The following is a 16,184-nucleotide window of genomic DNA, read 5'->3' as shown; positions in this document are numbered from 1 at the left end:
GATAAATAAACCTTCTGTACCAGATTCACATGTTCTCTGTTTTTTTTTTAAAGGCTGTTGGCTGGGAGAACATGGCCTTCATCTTCCTCAATCACTTCCTGGATCTGTGTGATGTGAGTAAACTGTAGGACTGTACATGATTGAATGTTAATGTACCTACACTGTACTTAAAGACTTAAAGATACCCTGTCGGTATGTCCGATTGATCAACAAAATCCAGTATTTCTTTATATGGATTTAGGTGTTTGGTTGCAAATGAAAAGGCAGTAAAAAACAATCTGATTATTTCTATTCTGATTGGTTGATTTCTGTCTCCAGGCGATTGACGAGGGGACCCTGGACGCTCTGGACCACTCTGACTTCCTGGACACCGACATTCCCTTTGAGGTTCCAGTTCCCACCAAACTCTGTGTCACCGTAAGACTTCCTTCCACACAACCCCGAACACCCACACTGGACACGCTGCGGTCAGGCTGATGAATGGGGCCAATATTAGTGCTGTGTTATAAATCCGATCTGGTTCAGTTATTAAATGATAAGACCCGACAATATAGAGCAGCGGTAGGCAAAAAGCAGCCTGTGGGCCAAGTTTTCACTTTTATAGCTCACATTAAAACGTTATAATAAATCTATACATGTAAAATAAATGTAAGGATCATTTAAAGTAATATAGAGTATTAACTGCTGTACCTTTGATAGCACAGACTTAAGGACACATTACCTCTGCCCTTGGATACAGTCCTAAAACAAACTTACAAATAAATTTGATTCTAAAAGGAATTGAAATACATAATGAAACAATATTTATTTTAAAAAAAAGATACACAAACAATACTTGCGATATTATAGATAGCAGTGTCATAAACAGGCGCACTGCTAGTATTAGCAAACCCAGCTGACTCGTAACGTTTCCACTGAATCTGAAAGATCGTACAGAACCGAAGACTCGCTGAAATTAGTTGGTTTTTTTAATCACAGTATATTTAACTGTAAAACCTTTATCATGATACGTGTTGTATCGCCTGATTCTTGCCAATACACAGTCCTGATATTCTAATATTTAAGACATATTAACTGCTACATATTGAGTCTTTAAAGTCCTGAAATAGTCTAAAGTTACAGAAACTTGTGGTCTGAACTGTCTGCTGTCTGCACACACACCCTGACGCTGTGTGTTTGTGTGTGTGTGTGTGTGTGTGTGTGTGTGTGTGTGTGTGTGTTACAGGACGCCCAGCGGGAGCAGATCCGTGACTGGGTGCTGATGGTGTCCATGGACAATCGGTTGGAGCAGGTTCTGCCGCGTGACGAGAGGAACTCGTATGAAGCCTCGCTGGTCGCCGCTAACACCGGCCTTCGCTCTCTGCCCTGCATCCTCACCGGTAATACAAACACACACACACACACACACACACACTCAACTATCCTGTTTAATCATCAAATCTGGTGAATTCAAAATTGAGAAGAGATCAGAGGTAAAATATGAAGTGTTTGTGAGGAAATTTGACAGAAAAATAGAAAAAACATTCAATCTTTGTAGAAAAACAACAAATAAATGTACAAAAATACCGTCAAACTTAATCTTTATTTCTTCATTGTGTACTTGTTGATGATAAAAAAGCGCTCTCTGATCAGCCTCGTTGATTAAAATGAATATATTTATCACATTTCTGCCTCCGGGGGAGGAAAACTCCACACAACAGTGACTGCATTTGTAAATATACTTGACAAAAACACTTCCTGTATTCCAGACACACACAAAAACAAAGAGCGGTGTGTTTGGCTCCTCTTAAATATCTTATTGACTTCTCTAAACAAGCATATGTCAAAGAAATTGAGACACCCTGAGGTCACGTTTTAATATTTACAACTGAAAGGTCACAATGCCATCCAGCATTCCTCCTGTTGGGATGTCTTTTTATTGTTTCTTATTGTAATTTATACACCTGTGTATTCAAAACAAAGCATTAATAATATAAAGTGGTTCCTTTTTATATTAAAAAAACTATAAACCTCTTCAACTGTAGAGTTGTAGGAGAGGATTAAGGCAGCTTGAGAGCGAGCTGAGAGTTTGTATTTCTTATATTTTTACTGACTTTACATTTGAAATAGATATATAATATATAATATAACTTCACCAGCAACAGCATATACCATCACTTGGCTGCTAGTGTTGATCTTCCCGGTACATGAGGTGAGTAATTCCCCCTCACTCTGTGGTGTTCCCGCCCTCCAGGCTACCCGGTGCTGAGGAACAAGATCGAGTTCTCGTCTGGGGGGAAAGCGGCCAACAAGGAAGACTGGAACAACTTCCTCATGGCCACAAAGGTGAGAACAGACAGAGAGGCAGGCGGGTTTCTACTCTCACCGGACATAAACTGACTCTGAAGCTGGAATCGGATATTCCCGTTACAGCTTCTGACGTACACAAGAGCAGAGAGAGAGCCGACAACAGACAGAATCAGTGGTGGAAAGTACATTTACTCAAGCACTGCACTGTACTGTAACCACTTTCTGCTCCACTTCAACAGGGAAATATTATAATAAGAATATTTTTTACTTCACTTTGTTTATCTGACAGCTTTAGTTACTTTACTAACTGAGATTATTGCACACAAAACATATAAAGAGCTTCAAAAATATGATGTTTTGTTGTAAATTAAACAAGTACAGTCAAAACTATTAATCAATTAGCAGATTTTAAATGTGTGTACTCAACCAATCAGGTATCTTTCTCGGTTCTGATTAGTCGTTTTCATTCAGACACTGTGGATTCTTGCAGATGAACCACATTAGGACAACTAGAACGAGCCAGAGGAGCCTGACTCATTACACAGATTGTCACATGTCCTGTAAGGATGTAGTGAAAGTTATTTTTATTAAAGTTACCTACTGCAGCTTTAATTAAAGGCTCTGCAGCCGGTTGCAGCAGCTGTGTGTACGTTCAAACTGAGCCTAGTTATAACGTCAATTATTATAAGTTGTGATTTACGCATCACCATGGAGATAAGTTACAACCTAATAGTTAAAGATGCCACTTAGATGTCACAGAATTAAACAGTTTTGCTGCCAAACAACATGATTTCTTTCATGAATTGCAGCCATTTTGAGACACAGTAATCGAGCACAGACCTAATTTATTGATTTGATGCTTCAATATCGATCTAGCTCACTACGATGTGCTACAATGCCAAGTCCCTCGTGCTAGCCAGAAATCTAACCGTAACCATGATCATGGATTGTCCACTAGTAGCTGATTTAGTTCCAAACTAACTAGTAGTTACTGAGCCTCTAGTGTCGACTTTACACCTCGACTCAGGACAGAACTTACACACAGCGGGTGTAACCGAGTCCTCGATACTTCCTCCACCACTGGAAGTTTCTCACACTGTAAACTGTGTCTGAAACTAAAATCATAAATAAAACAACTTAATCCCAATTTCCCACATATTGACGACTCAAGACAATAAACTGACAGACATTATCGATTCATAATAGATTCAGACCTTTGATGCCAATGTTACACACACACACACACACACACACACACACACACACACACACACACACACACACACACACACAGGAAGTTGTCTGATGTCTCACTTACAAACTCATTTCACTGAGTTTCATCATCTCTCTCAACATCAGTGATTTTATGTGAATCAGCACATTATGCGAATATGTGAGTCGACTAAATCGCAGCATCATTATCTCACATCTACACACACACACACACACACACACACACACACACACACACATCTTTTAAGCCTTCCACGTGCAGCAGTGGCGGCGTGTGTTGAATCTGTTTTGTGATTGGTTGTTGTTTGTGTCCACCTGCAGACCACTCACAGTCCGGAGTGTCAGGACGTCCTCAAGTTCATCAGCCAGTGGTGTGGCGGCCTGCCGGCATCTGGATTCTCCTTCCACTGATACACACACACACACACACACACACACACACACACACACACACACACACACACACACACACACTCTTCCATTTTTGCTGCAAGATTTTAATTGTAGACACCCTTTCTCCTTTTCTCTGCTCCGTTACTCAACACTCATTTAGAAAAAACTTTGACTAGCCACCGACTTTTTTCCCCCACAAATGAATTATTTATTAAACTTTTCATTTATATTTTTCTAAATGTAAATTTTATCTCCTTTCTTGGTGGTTTAAATGCTGTTTCGAAGCCTTTTCTGCACTTCCAGTTACAGTATGTAATCCTGTGGAAATTTCTTAATCCCCTTAATCCTCCACTTTATTTTGAATTCATTATGTTTTTGCTCAAATTTAAAGCAGTTTAATCTAAAAATAATTTACAGCCTTAAGATCAGCCACATATTCCAGTATGTGGAACTGGTTAAGACAGTAAACCCACATTAATGTATTGAGATGTTACTCTGGACATGACCTTGGTTTAACCTTCTGACTTTATATAAACTTTTTGGATTGAGGGAGGTTAAATAATTTGACATTTTGAGTATTTTGAGTAGTTTTGGCAAGAATTAGATGAGACGATCAATACCACTCATGTCTGTGCGGTAAATATGAAACTAAAACCACTTAGCTTAACTTAACATAAAGACTGGAAACAGGGACGTAGATATCTCTCCGTCTGAAGGTTAAACAGTCTCGGTGTTGTGGTTTTTCCTGGTGTTAATCTGACGGACTGTTTCAGGAAGTCACTGAGTCAAACCCTGTTCTCAGTTTTTGTGCTAAGCTATGCTAACCGGCTGTACAAAGATGAGCGTGGTGTCGATCTCCTCGTCTAACTCTCTGCAAGAGAGCAAAAGTGTATTTCCTAACATGTTGAACCTTTTAAAATATGATCATTGTCACAGCAAAAAGAATAAAAGATTCTGTAAAGCAAAAGGTTTTAAACTGCATTAGTGGTGCAAACTCTTTACTGAAACCCAGAACATTGGGTCTTATCGGGATCAGTTTATGCACCTGAAGGCATCTGAATGTTTACTTTTATGATCCTGAATACAAGCAGTAAAAATCTTAAAATCTAAATATCTAATAATAAATCTAATACAATAATATTTATATGATATTTACTCCAATCTGCTCTTTCATTGAAGCTGATTTTGTATATTTTTGTCACTGATCTCCTGCTGTGTGTTAGCTCTCAGCCCAAAGCTCAAAGACGTAAATCTTTAAAAACAGCTCACAGTTCTATTGTTTCATTTAACATTTAATAATAATACATTCCTAAAACAGCTGGTCACTGTAGTTTTCAACAAACATCAGTCAAACAGGAGGAAATAGTGCATTTGTTGGGCTCTATTTTCTCTCGCGGATTAACACACATTTGGTGTTTTGTGAATATTTACAGAAGCAGGACTGTGTGTGTGTGTGTGTGTGTGTGTGTGTGTGTGAGTGAGACTGACTCTAATTAATCTACAGTGTGTGTTCATGGTAATGGAGGAACGTGTCACCCAGTGCAACAGCGTGGCTCACTGATGTAGTTTATTTGGACAATAATGGAGCACAGAGGAAGAAGATATACACAAATAACAGCTCAATAGATCAATTTATTGATGGTTTTGGTCTTTTTTTTAAATCGATATAAGTAAAACATAGAATATGGTCACACTTGTTTTGCGTCATTAACATCTGGATGACGGGACACACGACCCTCCCACTGACCTTCCTGTGCTCAAACTATATTTTTGTCCCTCGGCTGGTCAGTTTATCCTGAGCCGTCGCCATGGAAACACATCCCTCCACTCTGCCGTATCACCCATCACTCTCTGTCTCTCTCTCTCTGTCTCTCTTTTTGTCTGTCTGTCTGCCTGTCTTTCTCCTCTTTCTCTCAGGATGGCATCGCTGAATAAAAAGCCAAAGGTTTTCTGCCTGATTCGATGCAGATATATTGTGATACTTTAACGGGTTCGACTGGGACTTTACCGACAGTTAGAAGGACTATTTAATGTGTCTGAAATGAGCTGTTTTATCTCTCTCTCTGTGTGTGTGTGTGTGTGTGTGTGTGTGTGTGTTTTCAGAAGCCGGTATCTCTGGCAATGCCTTTATTGTGTGTTTGATATGGATTGTATTTTTGTTTAATAAAGTTCAAATAAAAGATAGTTTTCAAGCATTTTATTCCTGGTTTATTGTGTCACCACTGTGTTCTTACACATAACTAACTAAATATCCAACACAAGTGAGAGAAGAAGTTTATTTTTATGATTCTTAAAAAAATAAGTATCCATAGAAAGGAATATATTATATTAATAATAACACATTTCTAACCTATTAGCCTTATATAAATATTCATGACCACAATCCTTTCATAACCTCCAATTTAATATGTGTAAAATATTCATAGTTATAAATAAATTAAACAATCTGTAAAACAAGACAAAGGAAGACAAAAAGCAACACAGTGAATCATTTAACGGATTGATTTTATTGCTCTGTTATTGACAGAATATACATACATACATTATCAATACACAACTCTTAACTTCCCTTCTGATCATTCTAGCTTTCCTCCATAATCAATAAAGATGTTATATCAGAAATCAATACAGAGATACAAAGGCTGTGAATAATCATGGAGGGGGGAATATGGCACATTATCACTTATATTTATTATTTATTAAACCAGAGACATGTTATTGTGTTATTGTGTAAAATAATCTACTACATTTTATAGGTACACTTTACAAAAGTAATAATAATAATAATCTTTATTTCTAATCCCACGTTACAAAGTGCTTCACACGAGGCAGCAGATCAACAATCAATAACAAGCAGATCATAAAACCAATTTTAATCTAATAAAACCAACGAAAGGTCAGTCAGTAAAAATCAAAGCAAATAAAATTTGATAAAAGTGACAGTTGATAGAGTAAATGTTCCCACTGATTCATGGAAATTACCAATAAATAATTACCAATAAATGAATTAGATATTAATTCCAGAAAGTGATTGTACAGATGTTTTTAAGAAAAGTCTCTTTATTCCCCCAAAAAACCCAAAACCTTGATTCAGTTTGTAAAGTAAGAGCACAAATAGGATGAACTGAGTACACAAATGATAGATTATAGATTATTTACAGATTTTATCTTTAGGAAAAACATAAAAAAATGATTTAAAAAATCTATTTTTAGGACTTTTTAGGAGCTGAATAACCAGACAAAGTCCTGCCTTGTAAATTCCCTCAGTGTGGTTCTCCACATTAACAAACATTACATCCTACAGCATTATACAGTCTCCTTTCCCAGCAGAGGTACTGTTCCGCCGCAATCAATACTAAAGTCTGTGTTTGGGGAAAATGCATTAGTAAGTGATAACTCAGGAGGTTTCCTGCTCTGACTGGCTCCAAGTCTCCTGAAACCGAACATACTCACCTACCCGGCTCAGCCTGGAATAGACTGAACTCAGCCCACGTACGAGTGTTTTTTTTATATTCACATTACACCTGCAGACAGACATCTGCCACAGGAGAACATGTGAGTGTGAGACAGACATTATGATAAAATACAGTTATTTTATTAGGAAGGAAGAGATTAACATAATCTCAGGAGACACTGGGAGTTTTATTTTGAAGGATTCAACAACTGGGAGTATATTTTGTTGGCTTTTTCTGCACATAAAGAACATAAAGATTCAGTGATGTGTGAGTTTACACTTTGGTAAATCATCATGGAAGCAGAGCAGGCCAGTGTGGACCCATGCAGACCAACAGGAAATGTATCCTCATTCAGTTCCTTTATATTCCATGTTATCATACACACATGCTCACAAGTTTACAGCCTCCTTATGTGAAGCTCATCCTACATATTTTTATATTTCTTTACTCAGATTATCACTCTATATATTATCTGTGTTGTTATATGTTCATTTTTTGGTTCACTTATGTATTTTCAATCTTCAGTAAATCCACATTTTTTTGGTTAAAGTGATTTTGAATATTAAATTGAATGTGGTTGAATCAGTGGTGAGTATATTAAAGCTCTGGCTGTGCTCATACCCTGTTGCTGTATTTCCATTATTACTTCTAATTTAATTTACAGAGCTCGTATAAAAAGCTGAATTAATCAGACGTATCATCGAGGACATTTGCTCGACCTGCGTGTCGGACACTCCTGAGAGTCCGGGCCTCCTTCTTGAAAACAAATGTGAGAGGATTTTTTTTTATTTTGATGAATTAGGAAGAGGGTGATGTAAGTGAAACGCAACAGAAACATAAAGTACGACGCTGGTGATGGAGCGGAGAGGTGAAAGCAGTGTGAATGATGCTCTTTACAGAGTCTGACTGTGCTTTTGTACTGTTTTTGTTTTGTAGTCGAGACTCTGCAGGCAACAACTTCATTTTTTATTTAAAATTTCAGGGATTTTCACATCACGAACAGATAGTACAAAATGTTTTTGTTCTACCTTTATGGAAGTATTAAATATTACTGATATGGGATATTATTAATCAGCCAAACAAGAAAATGAAATTTCAGTTGCAATTTTCCTTTGGGATTAAACTCTACAGTATCTTTATACGCAGAAAGAAACATGACTTTGATGTTGTGTTGGGTTTTGTTAGCTTTAACTGTAGTGCAACGTTATTTTAACTTACATTGAACATTTTAAGTGACATAAACTACATTTTTTTAAGTTGAAAAAGATTCTTGATTGTTTCACTGGTAAATTTAAGTGACATTAACTTAGTTTTGTAGGTTACAGCTAAATATTATTAGGAATTCTGTTTTCATACTAGAAATAAAAATCACAAAATAAAGCCAGCTTCACTCAAAATTACTACTTGATCAAGAAATTGAGTCAGTTTTACTTTAGTTAAATGAACTTACAGTGAAGTACCACAGTGGAAAGTTATTTTTCTAACCTTTTTTGTGTTATTCTCGACATTTTTAATGAATATGTAGGTATCTGTCGCAGTGTTTGTCAAGGTATACATGTACGATGTTAAATAAATGAAACCAGAGGATCAAGAAACTGACGCCTGGTTGCCTGTCAGTGAAGGAAATTCTCCCACAGAAATAGTCTTAATTGTTCTATAATATTCAAACTCACAGAAGCACAAATTAAAAAAGGTTAAATTTATTGGAAAGAGCCAAATTTTAAAGATTTCTTTTGCGATTTCTGTATAGAAGGAAGCGAGCACCATCTAGTGGCCATTAGTGGTACTGCATCGGGCTCTTCCACATTAGCCTGATGCTTCCATACAGGCCGAAATCCTCCATCTTTATTCACAGAAAAGCCAAGTTTTAGTGATTTTTATCTGAGAGTTGTGGCTCTTCAGGCTGCCTCACATCCCCCCCCATTGAACACTCTCCGTTCAGTGCTGATTTTCGGCCGCTCTCTTGGCATTCACCGCGTGCCTTAATTGTATGGACATTTAAATCAAGGTCCGCTGTGAACACGAGGAGAGACGACCCATATTCCTCTGCTTCTCCCTCCCTCCCTGCTTCCACTGTGTCCTTATCTGACTATATCCCTCCCTCTTACTTTTGTCCAATTCAGTTCACTTTTCATGCATTTTCTTCTGCTTCTGCTCCAGTTTGTCTCCATTTTATTTTTTTTATTCCACTCAATCCCCTTCCTGTTCAAATCCTACTTTATTCCTTTTATATATCTCAGTGTTCAGCTTCACTGGGCCCAGTCTCACTTTATCTCCTCACTGTCACAAAAGTCCTCTCAGCCGTCGACTCGTTTGAATTTCAGTGTTCTTTATTGTGTTTTAATATCAAAAGCATCGAGGGACATCGATTATATAGAGAGGAAGAAACCCTATTTATTGCATTTTCATAAAGAATATCATGAACAAACTTCTCTATATTGAGCTGGGGAAATCTCTTATGACACAGGGGGTCATACAGCCTGTACTTACTGACTTATACTTTATGTATAAATGTCAACTGTATACTGACTGTACCATGGAATTACACTGACCCCAGCATAACACTGATTACACTGGATACTGTGAGTACAATAAGTACATTATATTAAAGAATAGAGGCTCAGGACTGTCACATCTCAGCTTCCCCCCCCACTTCATGTGTGTTTTTTCTGCAGTGCTCTGTCTCAGGTGGGTTTAAGGATGCTATAGTGGTTTGTATAGGTGTGTGTGTGTGTGTGTGTGTGTGTGTGTGTGTGTGTGTGTGTGTGTGTGTGTGTGTTTATCCATGTGATAAACTGTCATGGATGTCCTGCTGACCTCCAAACACAAGGCTACATAGAGGGGACAGCTCCTGGGCAAGGACAGAAACCTGACTATACTCCTATACAGTGCTGGCTATATTGACTATTTAAGGATTAATAACAACCAATAAAAGCATTTTATTCTTCTTGCTGTCTCATTTTACAGGTTTAAAAGGACAAATTCATCCAAATTATGATTTTTTCCCCCCTCTTTCATTGCAGCATTTTAAGGATCTGACGAGGTTACACTGTCCAATATCTCACAAGCAAAGAGCTGATATCATATTGCCTGTCAGAGATATATTATTATCTATATCACCCTTTTAATCATGTGACCCCCCCTCTCCCTCCTCCCTCCCCTTTCCTTCCCCTCTCTCTTTCAGATTTATTTTGGGATCCTCTTTGCCTCAGACACTTTGTAACTGGAACGATAATGCAATTTCAACTACAGTAAAAGCTGAGACGCGATTGCTCCCCCAGACTGGATTGTGTCTGACTGTTAAAATCTCTTGCACATTGATTTTCATAGTGAAAATGAGTGGAAACCAATTACGGCTTCCTGGAAAAAAAAAAAAAAATAATGCAGCATGAAGAGAAAAGTGATGTAAGGATGTTTTTTAAAGAATGCCAAACAAAAAAAAAAAAAAAAAAAACCCAGCAGTATGGTCCTTTAAGAAGCACTGCGGACCATTAAAGCATTATCCTCCATTATCCAGCAGCAGCAGCAGCAGCAGCAGCCATAATGCACGTTCTTATACAGCACTGCATTAATGACACAGCTGCAGGGGAGGAAGCTGCTGCTGCAACCCTAACTCCTCATCCCACATGAGTACACAATCCTGTCAGCTCCCAACAACAACAACAACAAAAAAACATCATGTCATGAAGCGTTTTCTTTCTCTATTTTATTTTTTTTTTCATTTTCTTAATTCTGCTTTAATTGCTGCTCAACGGCAGGAGAGAGGAGAGAGGACCCATCTGCAGCCTCATTAACCGCTGAAATGCTAATGACCCAGATAGCTCATGTAGGCTAAAATGCAGAGGGGGGAGGAGGAGGAGGAGGAGGAGGGCGGGTGGGAAGGTGAGGGGGAGGAGGGGGAGAGAGGGGGAGAGAGAGAGAGAGAGAGATGGCTGCTGCCTTTGTGGGGGTCGGGCGGTGTGTGTGTGTGTGTGTGTGTTAGAGCCTATATTAAACACATCTACAACCCCAACTCGAGCACATGCACATAATAATCTTAAATGAGTCAGATTATAATAATAAAACAGTGCTGTTGTGGGGGCCCATCACATGACATCATTGTATGTTATATAATAAGTGTTTTATATAATGAGAAGCACCATAATACACCACCGTCAGTAACACACACCACTGATACATTTTATGCTGTATTTCTAATGTGTTTGGGGGGGTTGGTTGGGTGTGTGTCCTCAGTGTGTGTGTGTGTGTGTGTGTGTGTGTGTGTAAGTGTAATATTTCGCTCATATTTCAAACAGAAATAAGAAGTTCCGCAGAGCACGACAGCACACTGCGGCTGTCGACAGGAGCAGATTTAGCGCAGATGAAAGCAGCTTAAAAAAAAGGCCTTTAAAAAAAAAAGGATTATAATGAAAAGGCCTAAAGGTTGTGTGTGTGTGTGTGTGTGTGTAATAAATGATAACAATACCTTTCAGCGGCAGGTTGCAGGATAAATGGCGCAGATTTCTTTTTTTTTTTTTTTTTTTTTTTTTTTACCATAAGCGGATATTTACTGAGGTTTGATGCAGCCACATCAAGCAGACCTCCGGAGGAGCGACACCGATGCAAGGAGCGAATGTTTGTCCGGCGATAGAACGCTGTAACCCGGCTTGATTTTGCGTGCGCCGCCCGGTCCGCGGTGCTCTCTCCGCTGGAGGTCCATGCTGAGGATGCTGAGGATGCGGAGGAAGCGGAGGGATGCTGCGGGGAAGAGGAGGAGGAGGAGGAGGAGGGGGTGGATGCGGAGGTCGGACCGTCCTTCTTCTGCGAGCTTCAATTTAAAAAAACAAACAAATTGCTTGTTGTTTTTTCTTCAACCACAAATAGTCCAAACGCAGATACCCCCCGAAAGCCAAGGCAACATCCTAAAAAAAAACCCCTCGAAAATGAGGGTTTCTCTGCGCGCTGGGTGCAGTCAGGAGCAGGATACAGTAGCTGAATGGATGGAGGGAGAGAAGTTGGGCGCAGTCAGAGGGAGAGAGAGGAGAAAGGGGAGGAGGAGGAGGAGGAGGAGGAGGAGGAGGAGGGTGGTCCTCTGAAAAAGAGGGAGTCAGATGGGTTTTTTTTTTTTTACATCCTCAGCTTCCAGCTTCCAGCTCCATCCTCCCCTCTGCTCTTCTGAGGATGGAGGGAGGAGAGAAAGAGCATCAGTCCATCTGACTCTGGACCAAACTGCCGTTAATAATAATAAATTAAATTCTACAAAAGCAAACAAATACACCTACAAAACATGTGAATGCATCACTCACTGTGGACTGGGAGTATAAGAGCATGCAGGGCTTCAGTCTGCTGTTATATGAGCCTCCACTGAGCCTCAGTGAGGGGGTCTCTGAGGTTGGGTGATGGTCTGGAGCACCAGTTCATCCAGAATGGTTTGTTGGGTTTGGTTGAAGGCTCAAACTGGGAAAATTATTTTATTATTAGATAATAATGTTTCTTTCGATCTGGTTTTAGTTTACGGTTTGACTGTATGGCTCGCCTCATCTTAGCTTAGTGGTGCTTCCCAAAAAAAAGCTGTCTCACATACATGTTGTATCTCATTTTATTTTGTCTCTATTTTAACCCTGTTTTTAGTCTGCTGAGCTAAGGCTAGGCTAGCTCCACACAAACACCTCAACTTAGCTTCAAAAAACAACAAAAAAGGAGCCGTTTTTCTCTTTTATTGGAGGCTATCTTCTTCCAAACAAGAATATTTCCCCAAAATATCAATTTGGGCTTCACATTATGAAAACAAACTCCATTTTAATTCACCCGCTGAAGTAATTTAAAGCTTATTTTTATTCCAAGGTATAAATGTGAACCATTAAAAACAACCCATAGTAAATAAAGTCAATTTATTCAGGATCAAAACAACACCAAAACACCCAGTTTAACCATTTTAGGTCGGCATAAACCTTAATGAGGCGTTCATAATATCCCAAACGAGCTAATAACTTAGATTTTAATGTAATGTTGTCTATAAAAAAGCATTAATTGAATTGTTTTGTTCCTGCGTTTGGTTGATTGCATTGTGATGTCCACCGACTCTGAGTCTCGTTTGCATAAATTCAACATCTTCACTGGATACATTTCCCAAACTGAGGTGACCAGACTCGTAAACCCGCCTTTAAAACGTTTCCGAGGTAACATTAAAACTGCTTGTATCCCCAGCTCCCTTCCTCTTTGGTGGGGATGTGAAATTATGCACGAGCCTCCTGAATTATTGATGATTCTCACCTTCATACAGGGATAATCGGAGTCTGAAATTAATATTTTTCCAACATGAGCAGCGTTTCCTCCTGGGTTCTTCCATATGGCTCGTCATCTGTCCCTCTTCCACCCCCCACACACACAACACAACCCAGCGTACTGGGAACCAGTAGACTGATGGGGGGCTGTTGTGCACTCATTTGACTGCACCATTACATCCACAAACCATGAAATAATCAGTGGCTTCCATCTTATGGAGCCTCAATTCTCTTCTACCAACCACAGATGAGCTTTACTAATCAGAGTCTGAACAATGAAAGACGATAATCTGACTGTTTGTTGACATTTTAATGTCAATATGAAGCATATTGACACTAAAATATATATTTATATGTATATATTTTACTGCCTGCAATCTATATTTATATAGTTTATTTAAATGTGTGTACGCCCTGCTGTTTGAATATTTAATCAACAGTCTTACACATGTTATATATTCATATTGTTTAATTTTATAGTACTACTGAGATAAAACACAAGATAACATAGACACTGTGGAAATGTCTTTCTTACAGCAGATACAACACAATAGATAAGAACATACACATTAAATAAAAATAAAATAAGAGTTTTATGTACACTAAATATAGTTTTTTATATACAGATGTGCTTGGTGGAACATTGCACAGCATCATAATAAAATAATAAATAAAATATTGCGTTGAAGATGGGTGAAATATGCACAAAAGATTACAGCAGGAGGTAGTGACACAGTCTAAATATAAATATAACTGCACAGGAGGAAAATACAGACTTCTCTATATATATATATATATATATATATATATATATATAGAGCCAGATAATTGCACAGTACAGGTATAAAATAGTCTTAACAATGTGTATTACAAGATAATGTAGTCTTTATAGTATATATACAGTATATATTGTATATTATATAAAGGGTATGTATATGCAATGTATATAAAATAAAATGTTCCTATATAATATGTATAAGTATGAATAAGTAGGATGTAAAACCTGAGATAAATATATAATAAATAGTGCATATATCATGAATTATATTTGATTAATGTTATTTATTTTTCTCTTATTTACATTTTATTTGCTATATTCAACAGTATTCATATTTTAACATATTTTTTTGAAGATTTATTTAATCTTTTTCTCAGGTTTATTGAAATAATTGGCACAATGTAATTAATGGTAACTTCATATATCTTTTTGAATAGGAACTATGTAATAAAGCTGCACCCTGCCTGGCGGAGTGATATGATGGAAGACAGTGAGAGTGTATCACTTATTTTGTGAGTGTTCAGATGTCCTACTGTAGAGACGGACATTAAAGTAACACAGAGGTTTTACCCACACGGCCCAAAAGTTGTTTTAATTCAATAACAATGAACTTTATAGTTAACCTGCATTACAAAGAGGTGATTTGATTTAATTTGATTTAATATTATGTGTTGTTTTTGGTTTAAACATCTATATAATAGAATAGAAACAGAATATATGCATTAATATCCCTGATTAAAGCCCTTTTTCTCCTACATTTACATCTACATTAATAATTTAAGCGATATTAAAGGTGTAACAGTTAAGAGTAAAGTTGATCTATAGAAGGACGTGTGGTTGCCAACAGAAAAGCCACAAAAAGCAGAGGGAAATAGGAGAACTTGGGTGTTGATTACGTCAAACACGATGCCAAAATCACAAGTTAGGACATGACAGCTGACATAATCTGGGTTTTTTTCCATCCACTTCTGTCCGTGTTGCTGTGTGTGTAAAGTTCACTCCACTTTATTTCATAACCTGGAACATTTCTAGTGTTTTTAGTGCATTAAAATACTCCCTGTGACAAATAAGTCAAATAATAGGGCGCTATTTAAGCTGTTTAAGTTATAATAATACGATTATAATGAAATTATTGTCATACAACAAACAATCTCTGTATAATATTCCATGTAGGGCTTTAAAATTAAATAGATTAACCAATATTCCACATTTAGAAAGGTGAATGTGTCACTTTACTATGACTTTAATAGAACATAAACAATACAGATTTAACCCAAGTTGCAGCACTGCAGCTCCTTCTGTTTATGTATCTTAATTTATTGTTTGGTCCCCACAACAGGCCAATACAGTCCCAGATACCTGACTTACCCAACAGCACTTGAACCCAACATATCACTTAACAATAACAAATGTTATTTTTAGTAAAACTTTCTGTAAATGATACTAAAAGCTCAGAGCAAGAACCACCTGTCCCAGTGTAAAGGGCAGTCCAGTTAAAAACCGCCACTGGTAGGACCAGTGTAATAAAATAACAGTGACACATTAACAGAAATAAAGCTGAGGTGTTTTCTGCACACAGGTTTCACACTCTTGTTAAGAAAAAAAACACTTTCCAGGAGTTTTTCTTGATTATACAGGATAGTTGTTGCTCACAAACTGTCCTATAATTTTCCAGAACAACATTATTTCTAGAATTTCTGGTCATTTTTTATCAACTTACAAGTTTTTATCACTGGAAAACTACTCTCTAAATGTCCAGTTTTTCCAGTACTT

General features: G+C 37.7%; 1 protein-coding gene across 1 annotated transcript in view; it reads left to right on the top strand.

Annotated features, from left to right (window-relative positions):
• Positions 1-6,110, top strand: part of ift172 (intraflagellar transport 172) — a 42,850-nt gene extending 36,740 nt beyond the window's left edge. Inside the window, 5 exon segments of the mRNA XM_051409981.1 lie at positions 54-113; positions 319-417; positions 1,226-1,379; positions 2,234-2,325; positions 3,844-6,110. Coding sequence (XP_051265941.1) covers positions 54-113; positions 319-417; positions 1,226-1,379; positions 2,234-2,325; positions 3,844-3,933 — 495 coding nt within the window. The 3' untranslated portion in view covers positions 3,934-6,110.
• The last annotated feature ends 10,074 nt before the right edge of the window (positions 6,111-16,184 follow it).

This window comes from Dicentrarchus labrax, unplaced genomic scaffold, assembly GCF_905237075.1.
Source record: "Dicentrarchus labrax unplaced genomic scaffold, dlabrax2021, whole genome shotgun sequence".
Taxonomy (NCBI): domain Eukaryota; kingdom Metazoa; phylum Chordata; class Actinopteri; family Moronidae; genus Dicentrarchus; species Dicentrarchus labrax.
This window is presented reverse-complemented; position numbering and strand designations above follow the sequence as displayed.